The 18,464-nt window shown below is 25.2% G+C and overlaps 1 protein-coding gene across 1 annotated transcript in view; it reads right to left on the minus strand.

Moving 5' to 3' along the window:
• LOC107439915 (nephrocystin-4) overlaps positions 1-18,464 on the minus strand; it is a 42,459-nt gene that overhangs the window by 12,036 nt on the left and 11,959 nt on the right. The window contains exons 9-20 of the mRNA XM_043048964.2: positions 17,672-17,881; positions 16,314-16,462; positions 16,068-16,131; positions 15,920-15,996; positions 14,069-14,257; positions 13,421-13,501; positions 12,388-12,496; positions 12,135-12,278; positions 10,959-11,145; positions 7,076-7,141; positions 5,529-5,740; positions 3,292-3,515 (exon numbers count right to left, since the gene is read on the minus strand). Of these exons, the coding sequence (XP_042904898.1) occupies positions 3,292-3,515; positions 5,529-5,740; positions 7,076-7,141; positions 10,959-11,145; positions 12,135-12,278; positions 12,388-12,496; positions 13,421-13,501; positions 14,069-14,257; positions 15,920-15,996; positions 16,068-16,131; positions 16,314-16,462; positions 17,672-17,881 (1,712 nt within the window). The remainder of the gene's footprint in view (positions 1-3,291; positions 3,516-5,528; positions 5,741-7,075; positions 7,142-10,958; positions 11,146-12,134; positions 12,279-12,387; positions 12,497-13,420; positions 13,502-14,068; positions 14,258-15,919; positions 15,997-16,067; positions 16,132-16,313; positions 16,463-17,671; positions 17,882-18,464) is intronic.

Consider the following 18,464-nt stretch of genomic DNA (forward strand, 5'->3'; position numbering starts at 1 on the left):
TCCATTGCAACTAAAAATGCTGATATTCTTCAATGAAATGTGGAGACATCCGTATCTAAAAACTTAATCATCAAAAATATCCCCAACAAACAATAAAAAATATCATATTAATGTGGTATATGTTATTTCAGATAAAAAGTAATAACAGAAAGCATTAATATAATTACTTTCATAACTTTTTGAATTGTGTAGGTGATACAAAATTTTAACGTTTTAATTCACTGTGAAAAATTTAACACAATATGTCAAGAACATTATACAGCCTTTTCATTTCAAATTATAATTACTAACAAAATTTGAAATTAGTTTTTAAATTTGTTAAAGACACCAATGGAGATTTTTTTTAAAAGAAGAAAAATATTGGTACATTTTTTTTTTATTCAGCAATTTTTAACTGTAACAACAGAAAGCTAGAACATTGCCAGTGAAATAAAAAACTTTCTTTAATAACTATATTTGCAATCTAAATGAAATTTTTTTAAAAAGAGAGAAACTCAATTACGGAAAATAGCAGTATATTACAAGTTTAAGTTGTACAACTATTAGGAATCCTTAGTTAGAAAATACATAAAATAAAAATAAAAACTTTCATTTGCGCTAAATAATAATCATTTTTGTATGAAACGTAAATATTCTGTTATTTATTTATTTAATTATTCATTTATTTAATTACTTATTTATTTCATTATTTATTAATTTTGAGAAAAATGATAAATCGCGACAAAATTTTGCGAAGTTGAATCCCAAGTAAATTTTATGAATATATAAATGGAAAAAGTTAAATATTTTAATCAACAAGTCAGACTAAGTTGAAATTTCATATTCAAACCAAAAAATACCAAAGATTTTCCACAACTTGTGCATTACCAGATAAAGCGATATACACTGCTGCAATATAAGAAAAGAGAACTTTATATAAGAACATTTAAGACCTGATATAATAATCTAGTACCGTAAACCGGGGCGAGTCTACCCATCCAGGGGCGAGTCTACCCATTTTAGTTTTATTTAATTTTCACTATTTTAAATTGCAAATAAAAAAATTTTTACCAATGGAGGACTTAGTTCAGACTCTAAGGAAGATGGCGCTGTAGTAGTTTGATCCGTTTTTATTTATTTGGTGTCTTTTTAACCGACCTGTTCAAACGTCTTTTGAGAGATTTGTATTGAAAATCAGCAAACTTTTAGTTGGTGCTCCGTAAGTATATTATTATTATTACTATTTTCACTTTGGTTAAGTGATAAACTTATCTAAGACTAAGATTACATTAATTTTATATGAAAAAAAAAAAAAAAGAATGTAAGTTTTGCTGTTGTAAACAAAAAGCCAGAATTCGCGGGGCGAGTCTACCCATTCGTATTTAGTTTTAATAAAGCATAATAATATAATTTAGAACTTTGTTTATATTAAAATTAAGTCATTTTAAATGAATTTGAGTATATTATTTTAATTCTGCATTGATAAATTTATCATTAATAAGAAAATTTATAGGTTAAATATAAATGTAAATATAAAATATGTTTATTTTACCTATTTTTTCAATTTTTATATTACAAAATTAACTTTTTTTATTTAATGCAAGTTAAATAAATTATTATTTATAAATTATTATTACCTCCCAAAAGAATGGGAAAAGGATTTTTCATGATTCCCAATGTTTGAATTTCGATTTTGTTAATAATCTTTAATTATTATTATTTATTAATTATTTAATTGTAAATTTATATTAATTTTAATTTATTTTTATCAACAATAATCAGAAAAAAATGTTATTTTATAATGTTAATGATTATAAAAACAAAACTGTGATCAAAATGTGATAATCGATCAAATACTCAATTTGTGTTATTTTATGAATAAAAAAATGGAATATATAATAAAGTTATGAATTTTACTTCATAAATATCCTATATAGTAACTAAAATAACAATTTAATAGTAAAATTTGATTATTTACAATGTTAACATTCATTTTAGTAGAATGGGTAGACTCGCCCCATACGAGAGATTTGTCAGCAGTTCTATAAAAATATACAGTAACAGCGTAACTGTTAATATTTTCTAAAATCGATTTCACAGCTTTAAAGAGGGATAAATAGCGATTCAGAACCACCTATTAAAAGCCTTTTTTCTTTACTATTTACAAAAGTTTGACCACTTGAAAGTCGACAAACTGAAAAAATGGGTAGACTCGCCCCGGTTTACGGTACTTACTTTTTACAAAAAATGCAAATATCGCCTGCAAAGTTATTTTGTTATGAACATTAACTAAGCAATTAAAGATAATTAATGCATGCTAGAATACATCATGAAAATACATTATGAATATTAGACTTTGTTATTTTTCTTCACTTTTTCTTGAAAATACAATTATTCAAAAACTGAATTTAAAATTTTCTTTTGAGAATTAAGATTGGTTTTAATTTTTTCAGTTTCGCTTTTGTACATAATCTTTTGTTTCCATGGATATTTTTATGATAGTGCGTCATTTTTATAAGCGTATCTGATTTACTATATTTCTTTTACGGTTTCACTGATTTATTTTCCCAAGAAAGTGTCATTCTTAGCATTAAAATATATTGTTTTAAGAATTGAAAGAATTTTTTTCTATTTCATCTTTTCAACTTTACATAACTATTATAGTTTTTTTCCCTTTATCCCATGCCAATAATATAGCTAAGTTTTGATTAATTTTTAATAATAACTAAACCTTTTTATATATATAAAATAATGTTTATCATTAATGATTTCTTCACAAAAATGCAGCTATTCCATCGTAGAATATTCAACCGATATTTTTAGCCAGACATTCTATATTCAACTAAATCACTATTTGTTACCTCTCTTATCACTATATTTCCATATTCATTTACTTTTGGGCACAATAAAAAATAATTAAAATGAAGAAACAACAATAACAATTAAAAATGAAAATGTATATATTTACATTCAACGTAAAACAAATTAATATTGCCTCTGAAGTATAAAATTGCAAAACAAGGCTAGAAGACACATTTTTAAATGTATAACTTATTAGATACAGGTTAACATACTGATAAAAAATCAAGTCCTTTAATTCATATTTTGTAAATAAAAAAGCACTTAAATTAGTACTTTAAATAAATATTAAGTAATATTAAAAACTTTAAATCTGTTTCTAATTTTTTTAACACTTTTCTTAATAAATTTCAAAAAATTTAGAAACAGATAACTGTTTCCAATTGTTACAGTTAAATAAAATTTTTGCAATAAGCAAAGAGAAAAAAATACTAATAAAAACATTAAACTTACGAAAGTTCAGGGCATTTCCAAACAATTTCTATTTTCTTGGCAACAGGAAAAGGATTTTGAATAACAAATTCAAAAAATACTTTACTACCAATAACGGGAAAAATAAGTTTCTCAGAAGTAACAGATTTACACAATAAAGAGTGAATGATCTCTGTTTTATTCTTTTGAATGTATGATTCAATGCTTAGTAAATTCCTTTGTTTCTCTTTAAGTAAATGTATCCCCTAAAAGCATAATACAATTATTTTAGAAATACATTATAATCAAGACATTTTAAAATCAAGTCTTCTCACATTTATTACTTCTTACATTTCATTCAAGTAAGTTTTGAACTCATTCAAACAGATAGTCTTGTTTGACTACTCATTGTTTGATTTGAAAAGATTTAAAGCTCAAGAGAATGATAATAATCATAAAATAAGAATATTAACGTAAATACATAATTTTTTAAGTTTTTGGTTAAAAAAATGAATAGGAACTAGAAATTAATGCATCACTAATCAGTGTAGAGTTAAAGGTCTCCTTCAGATAGGAAAGAAGTTCTACTTTCTTCTCGTTAACAAGCAGAAAAATATTTGATGCAAATTCTCTTCTCTATTTATTAATTACCTGATTAATATTTCTGAATATTTCTATGTTTCATTTTATCTGCTGAATTGTGTACTGTTGAACCTAGTAACCAAATTTCCAATTTTAAGATAATAAATATTTGTAAACTTTTTCAAAGTTCACTTCTTTTAAAAACACTAACAATCGTAAAATTTGGTCACTAGGTTCAATTGAACCCATTCCAATCTATAAAATTAGACAAAAAATACTGAAAACTATTATTAACTTTTAAAAAATAAGGAAATTCTAACAAGGTTAATAGAAGCAATACCTTTTTTTTTGTCTGAAAGTGACTTTAAGAGATATACAGGATAAACGTATATGAATGACTGAATTTTAAAAATTTAAATTTTAGAAACTATTACACTTATTATGTAATAAGTGGTACAGGAAATTTAATTATTTAATTAAACTTAATTACTGTATTTTAAAGGTCAAAAACATATCTGATAATTTAAAAAATACAATAAATAAAATTAATTATATTTAAACTATTTTCAAAAAAAATGAAGATCACTTTTTATGGAAAATAAGTCAAAGAAATAAAGCAGTCCACTGCAAGATCCAAAGCCCAATTGTCTCCGTAGGCAAGTGCCCTGCCACTAGACCACTGCACCACGATCGACTTGAGAAAATTTTTCTAGTATGAAAATTATGCTTAAATCTAGGAAATCAAATGCATTTTTCTTAAAATTGGCTGGTTAGTGTAATCTGTTATTTTAAAGAGTGAACACACTTAAGACACACTACTAATTTTAACCAAATTTCGTTTCAAAGTGAATTTCTCAACTAGTGCTAGTTAGCGAGCAGCTCCAGATTATCATTATACTGTATAAAATATATGGATAATAAGTGTCACTATGCATAGCATTGTAAGGTAAAAACGGTAAACAAGTATGCAAAATTAAGTTCCTTATTTAAAGCAAAATAAAAATACTTGAAATTACTAATCAGACGTTTTGTGTAAAGAACTTTTTACACATAATATTTCAAAGCATTGTATGCTTTCAAACCAAACATTTATTACTGAAAAAATTTAAATTATGAAGTAATATTAAAAAAAATTTCAATTAATCAAGCTTTTTAAGTTAGAAAAAAAACGTTGGCAACATAAATGATTAGATGATTTTTATATCTCAGAATTTTATTATTTACAGCTTAAAGTAATACAATGCACCTGTCTTTAATGAAGTATGCAGGTATGGAAGGAGTCACTATTTTATTATTTTTATTTTATAACTGTCGTTGAACAGCCGCCCCATTTTTTTGGGTTTACCACTACTAATGTTTAAGTCCGTAGCCTTATAATTTTGAACCCAATCCAGGAAACAAGGTAACTCCAGGATCAAGTAATGGGAGAAATTTGCCTCATGAAGGACTTCTTGATGGAATTAACCCGTATTTGCGTCACATGAAGAGGAAATCCCCGAAAACCTACCACGATTAGCCTGACAGCAATGACCCATGATTCGTCTACCACTGAGGATATTTTATGTCAGCCCTGTAGTCGGTGCAAGCCGGATACGAACCTGTTTCACCTCATTGGAAGGCAAACGCTCTATCACCTGAAGTAACAATTATTCATTTAGGGGAAATACGATTCATAAAATATGCAAAACATAATTTACATGGAACTCTGAATTTGTAGATCCATCAGAAGAATCGCCTTTTTCTAATTTTCTAATATTTTCCATTCTGGCTAACTTCCTCCGCCTTTCTTCCGTCACATGAGGATCCGGAGACATGTTTTCCAAATTATTTACCATGTGTCTAGATGTTAGCAACTTTGACAGTTCTTTATCAGTTTCAGCTATCGGTCTTGCTTTAGAAATAACATGACCTGATAAATGAAACGCTAATGTATTTATGATACAAATGCATGCATACATATTATTTATACATATTTATATCATTCTAGAATTTTCTCCGTCTTATAAAACGTGAAGCAATAAAAGATGTAAAACTTGCCCTTATATTGACAAAAAACATATAATTCAAAATAACGATAGCTGTAAATTTCTTGGTAAAATTTATGTTATTTATATGTTAACCTATGGTTGGTTTTTGTAATATGAAATATGTTGGACTAACTAGTAACTCCCATTCGAATTAATCATCCTCGTTAAACAGTATAAACAGTAATAAAACTATCAATGACTTAGAATTGAATCATTTTAGAATACATAATTGTAATAGTGTTATAATTAATATTTTAGATATAGTCGAAGATATTGATTTAAGAATACAAAAAGAAAATTATTACATGCATTTATACAAACAATTTTGTAAAAGGATACGTTCTAACTTACACAGATTAACTTTAATAACTCCTCACCTTATTCACTTTTTTATATTAAAGATAAGGGTACAAATTGAGATAAACAGGGATCAGGAAGTAGTAAAAACTCTTTTAATAATGACAAATTAAATGTAAATTTTATTTCTAATAAGGAAAAAGATTCCAATAAACATTACGTACCTAACTAAACCTGACTACTTTTAAAACTTTATGTTTAATAATTAGGAAAATTTAAAAAACAGTAAGAATTCAAAACATTTTTCAAAAATTCATAGGTTAATTAAGCAACTACAAAAAAAATTTGCATTTACCCCCATAGACAAAGCTAAGAATAGCAATGTTCTCTACAAAATTCTTTGTTGAACTTTTAAATAAGGAGTTAAAAAATAGTAAAAAAATTTACGTTTAGTAATTTAAATAATTATACATTATCATTAAAAAAATTCAGCTTCATATAAGAGGTTAAAAATTTAAATATCAGTCCAAAATTTTTTAAAATTTCTATAAATTTAGAATAATTACTTGTAGGTCTAATACGTATCTAACTAAACCTGAAACCATTTTCTCTAACTACTTAAATAAAACTATTAACAGTATTATTAAAAAAGGTTTTTCTTGGATTAAAACTAATAATCAACCTTTTTTAGTATTTATTAAACAAAATAAAATTAATTCAATTTTTGATTTTCAAGATCTCTTCAATAGTATGAATTGAATATAGTGAAATCAGATATTAAGAAAACATTAAAAATCATAAAGAATCTTAATTGATGAAAAGACATTTTTTTCTGTAAAACATAAATTTATTTATTCCATAAAATGTGGTAACATATACTTATTCAAAATAATTATATTATTAATTACAAATTTACTTACGAGGAGATTCGGATGGACCTTTACCATTAGAATATACAATTGCAGAATCCAAATACAAATTTTTATCTAAAATACAAATTAATAAAGAAAAAATTTAAGTTAAAAGCAAAAGAGTCAAGATAAATCCTAATATAGAAAAAATAGCAGTTACATATGCATATTATTATTATTACGATTCACCCTGCCTACGTTTTATTGAATTGATTTAAATAGTCAACTGAACTTATTAAACAAATAAAAATATTTAAATTAATTTTTAAATATTAGATAAAATTAAACAATTTGTATTCAAAAAAACGAAAATTAAATCGAAATTACTAACAAATGTAAATTGAATTTAATAAGCAACACTTAAAGAACAAAAAAAAATCATAATTTAAGTAAGCAAATATGCAATAATAATATGCAATCAGTTAAAATATCTCCAAAAGTACAGATATGACCAGAACTCAAAAGCTTCAAAAAAGATAGAACTCAATAAAAATTTGTATTGGAGTTTATGTGTAATAATTAGTATGTGTGGAATATGTGTAAAAAGTATTTGGATAGTTTATTCACACTATAATAAAAATTCTTGGTCAGATTTTAAGGTAAATATTACAAAAATGCCTACTTTATGCAGCAGATTGTCAAAGTGAAATCAATTAATTAAATAAGAGAAACATAAATCAAAAATTGTTTGAAATTCTAGAGACGAAAATGCAGCAGATTGTCAAATGCAGCAGATTGTGAAAGTGAAATCAATTAATTAAATAAGAGAAACATAAATCAAAAATTGTTTGAAATTCTAGAGACGAAAATGCAATATCTTCCATTTTAAGGAATATCATTCTCACAGCCTCACAACTTAAATTCTAAATTAATTTGTTTTTTCAAATGCTGCTTATAGCTGCAAATTCTCAAATATCACTCAAGATTTGCTGCAAAACTTGATTTATAAAAAATCAGATAAAACGCGAGTTGATCAAATTGCCATAGTTTCTTGTATTCAGCTGACAGAAAAATTTATTTAGAAATTAAGAAAAAATGCACTTCCAAGATTTGAGAAAATTGTCAGTTTTGCAACTGAAAACACAATTGTAAAAAGAGCTTTTTTATCAAACTTCAAACTTTTTTTAAGATTATTAAAACATAAATGTTACATGTGTTCAAAAATTTGAAATGCATAACATAAATAGTCAGATGAATTTTTGTAAATTTCTAAATGCATTTAAAAAATTTTAATGGCTTCTTATTACGATTTTGAATTATTTTTATTAAAAATATAAAGAAATCAAAGGGTTTTTTTTCTGTGTAAATATATTTGAAACATTATAATTCTTTTTTTTTTTGAATAAATCCTAATTTGGTATAGTATTCTGAAAGCTGCCTGAAACCATTTGTTAATTTAATTTTAAGTCACACTTTTTAAAAAAATTTTTATAAACCTAAAAATGTAAAGTAAATGGAATGAAAAAAATTAACAAATTTATTTAAAAAAAAATTTTATTGTGATAAATTTCGACTAACGTTAGTGGGTTGCAGTCAATATCATCATCTTCGACAATAATGATGAATGATAAATATGATATGATAATAATGAATTGAACTTCTAAAAACGAATTTTGCTTAATCTATTAATGTTAAGCCACTGGAAAGGACAACAAGTATGCAATAACAATAATAAAATTGAAATATTTTATATTGTGTTGGTAAAGGGCCTTCAATTTCGTGCATAATTGTGTAGTATTGATTATTTACAAATAATGCTTAGTGGGTAAATGCAGATTTATTGATTAGTTACTATTTCTTTACCCTATATGAAGAACGAGTATTCAGCTAGTCTGTAATAAAAGCAGTATATTCCAGAATAAATTAAAATGTATAAACATTGAAACAATTTTAAGAAAACCCTATAATTGATAAAATACAATTCAAATTTAAAATCTCTTATTAATGAACTATCATTACATACACTTCTAAATTCTTTTTGGTACACATGACAACTTTTAACTTCATTCAGATAACAAGATGACTTTAAAATTTTAATTACCATTCAAACATGATATTTAACAATAGGAAATTATTTCAATAATATATTACTAAAAATAAAATATATTTCTTCATAATATACCAAAGCCATATCATTGTAATCATATCATCGATGTTTCCCATATTAAAAAGGAAGAAAAATATGATACAGATAAAATTAAAGATAACCTGCGATATATTTCACTTTATTTCTCTTCCTTATACAAAATTCTTAAGAATTAACTTAATATGTAAAAAAGGTCAGCCTGAGATATATTTTAATGGAAGAAGGCTTATTTATTTAATATTGATATTAAAGATAATATGAATTTTATATTTTTGAGATTAAGATTTTATTATTGCAGTTGCTACAGCATATAAAGACTATGAATAGAAGATAATTGGAAAATTTAATTAAACAAAAATGGAAGGAGACAGAAAAGTAGAATTTGCTACAAACTGCTTAAGAAACAAGTTTATTATCACCAAGTTTCCAAAATTAGTAACAAAGATCCTCAACAGATGGCAAAACTGACTATAAAAATAACAAAAATGTCACAACAATTAGGATTAAAAGTAGCAGCATCAAGGAAAAAATAAACAGATGATTGTGAAACAGATGATTATAACATTTGGAATACTCTGGCATGCTTCATTAATACTCTGTTTTATAGTTTTTCTTATCTAAATGCACTATCTTTTGATATACATTGAAACCAGCTCAATTTATGACTAGTTTTGGGAGGCACAGAATTTTTTCTATAGACCTTGTGTGTTGAAGAATTAAAACCTCTCCTAGGGACTGGATAAAGCATCTGCACCAAATAAGGATAAGGTCAAATAAGGAAACATGAAAAAATATCAAAATAAAAATACTAACAAAACAAAAAAAGTATATTAAAATGTATTCTAAATATTTGTTTGAGACTCTTATTTAGAAAGCTCTTATTGACGATCTCTGAAAGAGATTCACAACCTTATGTTACAGTCAAAGTACAGTAAAGACGATGATTTATTTATTTTTTGAGTTGAATGATTAGTTTTTGATTTATCAACGATTTATTTTTAGAATTGAAAGTTAAACAGAAGAAGAAAAAAAAATTTTAGAAAAAACCAAGCATCTCGAACAAGCAAATCTCTTTAAATCTTATAAAGCAAACTAATTTTTATGATATAAAATTAAATGCAACTTTTAAACATAATTGTTTATTTATTTAAAATATTCCTATCATTCATAATTGGTAAATTTGTTTTAACACATAATTATATCAGTAGGGAGCATTTTCATTGACGCAAAATTTTATTTATCGATTTTCCTGCCGTCAACACAAGTGGCATTTCCGTATTAAGAAAATATTACTGACTAAAATTTAAATTGTTTGCAAAAAATCATGTATCTTTGATCACATTTTTAAGTCAATGGAGGTAACCTATAATCCATAAAAGATCATCTTACCATGGAACACAGAGGTCTCACTGTACATAACTGATTTACTAATTTTAAAACTCGGCAATCTGATCTGGCAATGTAACTAATTTCAAAACTCTGAGAGAATAAATATAACTAGTTTCATAAATAGAATGCAGCAAAGTAAATATTTCATATCCAATTCAATTTTTCTTTTATTGATTATTCAAATCATTGGATATTCATCAAGAGATAGAATTAATTGAAATAAATAAACCATCAACAAATTGTTTTTTAAAGGAACCAAAAATTTTCCATAGCAACCAATTTTTTTAAAATTAACAAGTAAAATAAAATGTATTCATGTAAATATCTTTTAAAATTATAAATAAAGTTAAAAAGTGCAATAACACAAATGTAGAATAAAAAAAATTAAAAAAATTGAAACTAACATATGGTTTATACCTTCATAATTTTCGAGTGCCTTAGAAGACAGGGGATGCCTTTTACTGGCTAAATTTACATGTAATTTACCAAGTGATTTCCGAATGGAAGTTGAATTTTGTGCCAAACTTTCATCCAGAAATTCACAATTAACAATATCCAATTCTAGTACTGTTGACACAGCTTCCTTACCTTGCCTACATAAAAACTGAAAAATGTAAAAGCAAAGCTTGTAGCACAATGAAACTTTTTGACAAAACAGTTAATCATAGCAAATATAGGATACTTTGCATACTATTTTTTAAATTTTCCAGCAGGGTTTCAATACAGTTGCAGGACCCCGATTTCTACATATGCAGTTTTTCTTTGTATTAATAAATTTATCATTTAAAGAAACTTAAAAAATATATAAATAATTTCAGGCGAGCTTGCTAGGCAACCACATTTTTTTTGTTCCTATTAGTTTTAGAAGAGGCAGATAAAATCTCTTTGATTCTGGATATTTTATTACATTACATAATTCATTACATTTTTCTTTATAAGTTTTAATAGATTTTAATCCTAAACAACAAATTAAAATTTAGCTTGTCTCTAATGTTTACAATTTTATTTAATTATTTATTTATTTTTAAATAGAAAAGAATCATAAGATTTGCTTATTTTCTAATTTAAAACGATGGAAAAACAATAAATGATAGTTGATTTAGTAAACTAAATTACAGTTTTTTTGCACAAAATTATCGGATTAATATCGAATTGGAAGACATTTAAATTTTATAAATGTTCTATTTTTACTGCAGTAAAAAAATTAATGACAATTTTTATAAACCTTTACTAACTTAATATTTTCATTTTTATTTATGCTTTAATCATTACAAACTATTCAAAACCTTTATCGATTTTTCAACAGAGAAATCAACAACAACAAAAATGTTTTCGTATTAGGAAATCAGAACAATAAAATAGTTTCACATTCACATTTTTGCTGTTAATCCTGACAATGTCTTTTAAAATAGAAAAGGCATTTTTGTAATCATACATAACAATAAAAAAAATGTTTACAAATCAAGATAAATGAGATACATAACAACTTTGAGTTTTATCTAGAAAGAAAAATCCAGATGTTAATGTACAAAGACATAAAAAAAATTATAAACCTAAATGAAAGAACACCATAAAGATCAATTTTTTACCCACCTTCAATGGCAGCATTACTGTTCCAAAGTATAATAAAGATTGGGCATTCCATAAATCAACATGAAGAGAGTGATGGATTAGATAATTAATGAATGATTTGTACTCCCCCGGATTCAGTTCTGTTGGATCTAAATTATAAGTCACCTATAAGGGAAGAAAGACTAATCATATTTGAAGTTAAAATCAATAATAATAAAAAACACAGATATATAATTTCTCAAAGAAAATGTTAAGTCCAGTATTCTATACAAACATTGAAACCAGGCATCTGGTCTCCTTTGTCTTGTTTTCCATGTAAAGTAAATACAAAAGACTGTTTTTGGCCTAAATCTTCATTGTCAGAGAGTTGCTTCAAAACTAGACTGGAAGAACAATAACAAAAAATAATAACTTGGTATAGTAATATAAAAGAATTTTTTGTTCTAAAAAACAAATTATTTTAGGATTTAAACATATCCAAAGATTAAATTTTATCAGATCATAGTTTTGAAATTTTTAAACACAAAGTGTAGAGTTGAAAAACATTTATTGTGAATCTACTTTACTTTCATTAGCAATTTTAAATAATATTCACCTTAAAGAACTGAAAATTGATGTGATGAACCCATTTATAACATCACCAAAATTGAGTCGAATAAATACCTTAACCAAGCAGTAAACATTACATACATAAATATGTTAACCATTAACCACATTCAAATCAAGCAAATTTAAATTAATGTAACTCAAAGGATAAATATAAATTTTTGATATTGTCAAGTATTAGAAAAAAGGTTACAAACATTCATTTGCAATTTTTCTTCAAATATTTTGAGTTAAAAAAGTGTAATTTTTTTTAATACTTTTAAAAGTAAATATCCATCGTGAGTATCAATTTTAATGCAATTAATGGTTAGTTATATTAAGTATTCAACAAAAACAAATTTTTGTTTGTTTTTAAATGCAATGATAATGATATGGAGTATGGACAGTGTTCTATGCGGATAATACATTTTTGCATACTAAGATAGAATGTGAAGTAGCAAAGTTACCAAAACATTTTGCACAAGTACTAGAGCATATTAATATTGGATACAATATTTTTGACAAAATATGTAAAATTATAAAATATATATTAACTAAAATATAATTAATAATATTATTTTAAAATTGTAAATAATATTATCAAAAGTTAAACGTTACATTATTTTTAATAAATATGTAAGAATTAATAATGATTTTTTTCTGAATGAATATATAGAAAGAAAAATTACATATTTACTAAACAAATACTAAAAATAAGTTACCTTTCTGTTTTAATTGGAAGAAATCTGTAAAATTGAAAAGTGAAAAAGACTTCACAAGGTATTTCTACATATTCATCTAAACTACAAATGAAAAGAAATAATTTAAGCATAGGTAAATAAAAAGTTACAGTAACAAAATTAATTTTAAAAAAATAACCCTAATTTACATGTCATTACTTGAATCATGCAAATTTAGGTACTTGAGTGTAATAAAATTACGCACATAAATTCCCATCATTCAAGAAATAATTTCAAATTATTTAAGTACAAAATTTAATCACAAAACTATGAAAAATTCACAAATTTACTTTATTTCAGACAGTCTTTTTTATCAACCAATAAGTGTAAAGATATAAGTATATCAAAGCTTTGTTTCAATACAGTCCTATGAAATAAATAATTAGAGTTTGAATATCATAAAAAAATTTTAAAAACTATAAATTAACAAACAAATCAATAACAAAAGAAAAAGATTAACTAAGGTAGATTTTTAAAAATCTCAGTATAAAATGTAGCTAGTAAGAGATTCGTTTTGTTATAGTAAATTTTTTCTTATTGAATTACTTCAAAGTCACTCCATAATACTATTTAATTATATCAATATTTTTCTTAATCTTATTGGAGAAGCTAAAAATACACATAACTTACCAAGAGATGGCAATAAAATTAAGCATGCATTCATTCTTCTGGGGTTGACAATGCAATTCAATGTCTGCATCAATTTTATACTTCATTGGATTGTCAATAAAAAATGCAGGCTTTCCGTGATGATCTAGAATGGATGGAAGTTTATCCCAGTAGAGCTTAATAAAAGTTCCTGACGGCACTCCATTACGCCTAAATTAGAAAATAATACTTTTATTATTGGTAATTAATTACAGAAATTACATACTTTTATAAAAATGTAATTCGTTATAGAAATTAAAATAGAAACAATACACTGTAAAATTTCAGTCACACAATCTTTTGCAGATTAGGAAAATTCAAGGACTAGGAATATGATCTGTTAAATACAATTTTAATTTTGTTGTCAATGGTAGGCTCTAGCACACTACAAGTAGCAAAACTACTTTAGTTACAACTCTTTTTCATAGTTTCAACTGTAGTTTGCTTCATTTTAAGAGGAAAAAAAAGGGTAGTGAGGGGTGAACAAAAAACAGTAGTTGGTAGTGATTCCTGGCAACTACTTTTAATGTTGGTTCAGCAAGGAAACAGGGTTTAAACACAACAAATATTTTTTTATTTATTTATTTTTTGAATTTGAGTGGTACAAATCTTTGTGGGACCATCAACGGAAATAACATGAATGCTCCTGTGGAATATAAGAATAATGAATTACTAATAAGAATTATGTATTACTAACATTTAAAGCAGCCATTGTAAAGAATAGTTAATTAATCACTATGATCGCGCTTTCAAATGAAAATGTACATTCATGAATAAGTGAGGTTATTTCAATGGAAAGAATTACATTTCCTACGCAATTTTTGACATAATTTAATTCTTAGACGAAGCAACAAAAAAAATATTAAATGCTTTACAAAATTGATAATATCTCAAAAATTTCCTAACATTACGTTAATCAAATATTCAGTCAAGAGAGGCATAAAAAGACCAAATTGGTAAAAAATCATATAAATATTTCTTAATAATTATAATAATTTCTTAATAAATCTAATAATTTCTGAATAATTTTATAATATTTCTCAATAATCACTCATGTGTAAGTAAAAAAATTTTTTTATTCAAAACCGTTTTGAACATAGGTGAAAATTAAGTTCTTGAGAAAAGTTCGTTTCTTAAAAGTAGGGAAGTAGTGATTACATTTCAAAAGTAGTTTTTAGTCACTACTTTAAAAAGAAGTAGTGCTAACTGTAGTTAACTACATTTGTAATAAAGAAGTTGTAGTTGACTATGAAAATAATGTAGTTTTTCTGACCACTGTTCATTTTAAAGCATAACAGGAATTTTTTTAAAATTATAGTAGGTAAATATTGATTAAACCTACACATTTTCACTGATACATTTTTATTTGTCAATACATCTTTGAAAAAATGACTTTAAACTCAAAATATTGGAAAAAAAGAGAAACAACCAAGTTTAGTCGGCCTAACTCAAAACAATTTATATTTTAAATAATAGTATTTTATAAAATATATATTGACAAACAAAGGTGGATTGTCTATATGCTAGAACATATCAAAATGCAAAACAAGATAAGTAATCATGGAGAATTGTATTGTTACAACTGTTTGTTCAAAATTTATTTATAAAAGAGATTTTATGATAATATACAATGCAATATTTACTTTGATAAACAATATAAATTTTAAGAGCTGCCTTTTGATCTCATTCTAATTACTAAGCTTAAACTGCGAGAGAAAGTTGCACATATTTAAAGACGAAGAAGATGCATGAAGTTTGGTACACTCTGTTCTTAGTATTGGGTAGTAAATATCCAAAATTAAATAAAATGTAACTCCTTATAAAACTACTTACAAAGGAAATGAAAGTAGGAGGGGTGGTATCAGTGGTAATGATGATGGCACCAATACAACTTCTTGTAAAGAGAGATTCTACAAAAACAACAGAAAGTGGTGAGCACAGAATAAAAATTTCTTTCAAAGATTTAGAAACTGTTACTTACATTATCATTTTTGTAAACTGAGTTTACTTTTTCAAAATTCTTTCCATTACTATGTTCTACTGACCTGGAATTCAGTATATATATTAAAATCATTGCAATAAAATTTAATATGTCAATACATTATAAGTACAAAAGAAGATAAAAAGAACTATTCAGAGGGGATATATAATAAAACTTAAGGACATTAATCATAGAAAAATTAACTATATTTACTTATATGTATTATAAGTAATAAAATATTCTTACATTGGAATATCAGCAACAGATTTGTACTTTGAAACATGCTTTAAAAAGGGTACATTAGAGGATACAACAGATGAATCAGATTTACTTGGAGAACTATAAACGTGTTCATGCGGCTCTGATGGTGGTGATGACAAACTTGAATTTTTCTTCTAAATATAAATTTTTCATAATGTTATGTGTTTTAAAAAAAGTTATCGAAAATTTAAGCAACAGACGGTTACACCTTTATGCAAAATAGATAAAAGAACTCTCACCTTTCCTTTATGAACATAAAGTAGAAACATATTTGTCAGCAGGAAAGCATGAGAGTCCCATATTCAAAGGGTTAAATGATGATAAAGAATATTACAGTCGGACTTCTATTTAACAAACTTCCATTTCGCGAGTTTTTTTGGAGGAACCAAGAACATTTCGGAAATTTCTTTGCAAAATAACTTCCAAATAGCAAAGTGAATTTTCTATTTAACGAACTATTCTCCTAGATCCACTTTCCAAAAATATTTCAGAACATTTCAAACTTGTTAAAGCATTTCATGGGTGAAATGACCTTGAATTGATTTTCGCAGTTACTTAACTTTTAGAGAAAGCAGTAAAATACCTTTCTCTTTTTTTTTGCAATTCAAACGAAAAACTCCACAAAAAAAACAACTGATTTTATCAGTAGCAATTAAACTTAATGCATGCAGTAAATGTAAGTTTAAAATCACTTTTATAATAAATTCAGCTATAATTTTGTACATAAATGTAGCATTTTTATAGTTGAAAATGTATGTAGCATAATAGTGTAACACTCGATAATGTTTTGCTCTATTTTTTCTTTCCATGCAGATTTCTTTTATGGTAAGATTTATACCTGCTTTACCAGTTAAATCCTGTTTTGTGTTGTTTAAGTATTTCAGAAGGGGATTTTCTATTTAACGAATTTTCGTTCTAACAAACTTATTATCGGGATTTAGCGACTTTGTTAAATAGAGGTGCAACTGTAGTTGAAAATTTTAATAAAGAGAAATACATTTGAATATTAGAACAGAAAACAATATAATAATGAAATAAAAAATAAATATACACAGAATGACTATCATCGAGGTAAAATATGAAAACCCTCCACACAATGGGCACAAAATTAGAGGATTATTTTTAAGAAGTTTAAATAAAGATACATAGTTTTTTTTTTACACATCGTAATAAAAATTGAAGTTTCAAGATGTCAAAGCTTCAGATTTCAGTATGGTGTTCCTTCAAGGATCGAAAATGATAACAAACATAAATTGTTAGCATAAATTGTTAGCATAAATTGTTAGCATAAAATGATATCAAACATTGTTTAAAAAGTATTAAAAAGAATTCTGAATACTCACTTGCTTCAGTAATGAAGAGGCTGAAAATGAGAGTTTCAAATCTTTTTCAGTTCTTAAAAATTTTATTTTATGTGGAGCAAAAGTAGGATCACAAGACAAGTCAATAGACTGAAATGGGTTTTTCAGCAATATTTTGAGACTGCAGAAACCCCATGCAATAATCATATGGCAAATAGGATTTTTAGTTACTGAAGTGGCAGACATTTGCACCTAAAAGAAAAGGGTTTAAGTAAGATTTAGAGCCTTATATTTAATATTAGAAAACTAATACTAAATGCTGGTAAGCATTGTCACAATATTAAGATATAAAAACATAAATATAAATTCTTAATGAAATAATATGAATAATAAGAAATTTTTATCAATTCTTGATATATATAATAGAATGTATAGTTAATTCTTTTTTATTAAGCCAGTTATATACTTATTTATAGTATAATTATTTTTTACAAGAAAAGAAACAAACAAGAAAGATTTCACTTTCATGGGATCACATGTTTCATAAAGGTAACCATAAAAGCTATTAATAATAAATTTACATAAAAAATATCATAAAAGATATCACATAAAACTGAATAGACAAAAGTACAATATAGGGCAATTCCATATGTGACGGAATGACATTTTGACTTGCATGATGACAATTAATTGAAGTTTCTATGCATCTAATTTCAAATAAACATGATTTTTTCTCATGCATATCATTATTATTGGTNCTACATATAAAATACAGTGCATACAACATAGTATCAAAGTTAAATTATTTTCACAATGATAGGGAAAAAATTTCAAC

Source organism: Parasteatoda tepidariorum, chromosome 4 (assembly GCF_043381705.1).
Source record: "Parasteatoda tepidariorum isolate YZ-2023 chromosome 4, CAS_Ptep_4.0, whole genome shotgun sequence".
Taxonomy (NCBI): domain Eukaryota; kingdom Metazoa; phylum Arthropoda; class Arachnida; order Araneae; family Theridiidae; genus Parasteatoda; species Parasteatoda tepidariorum.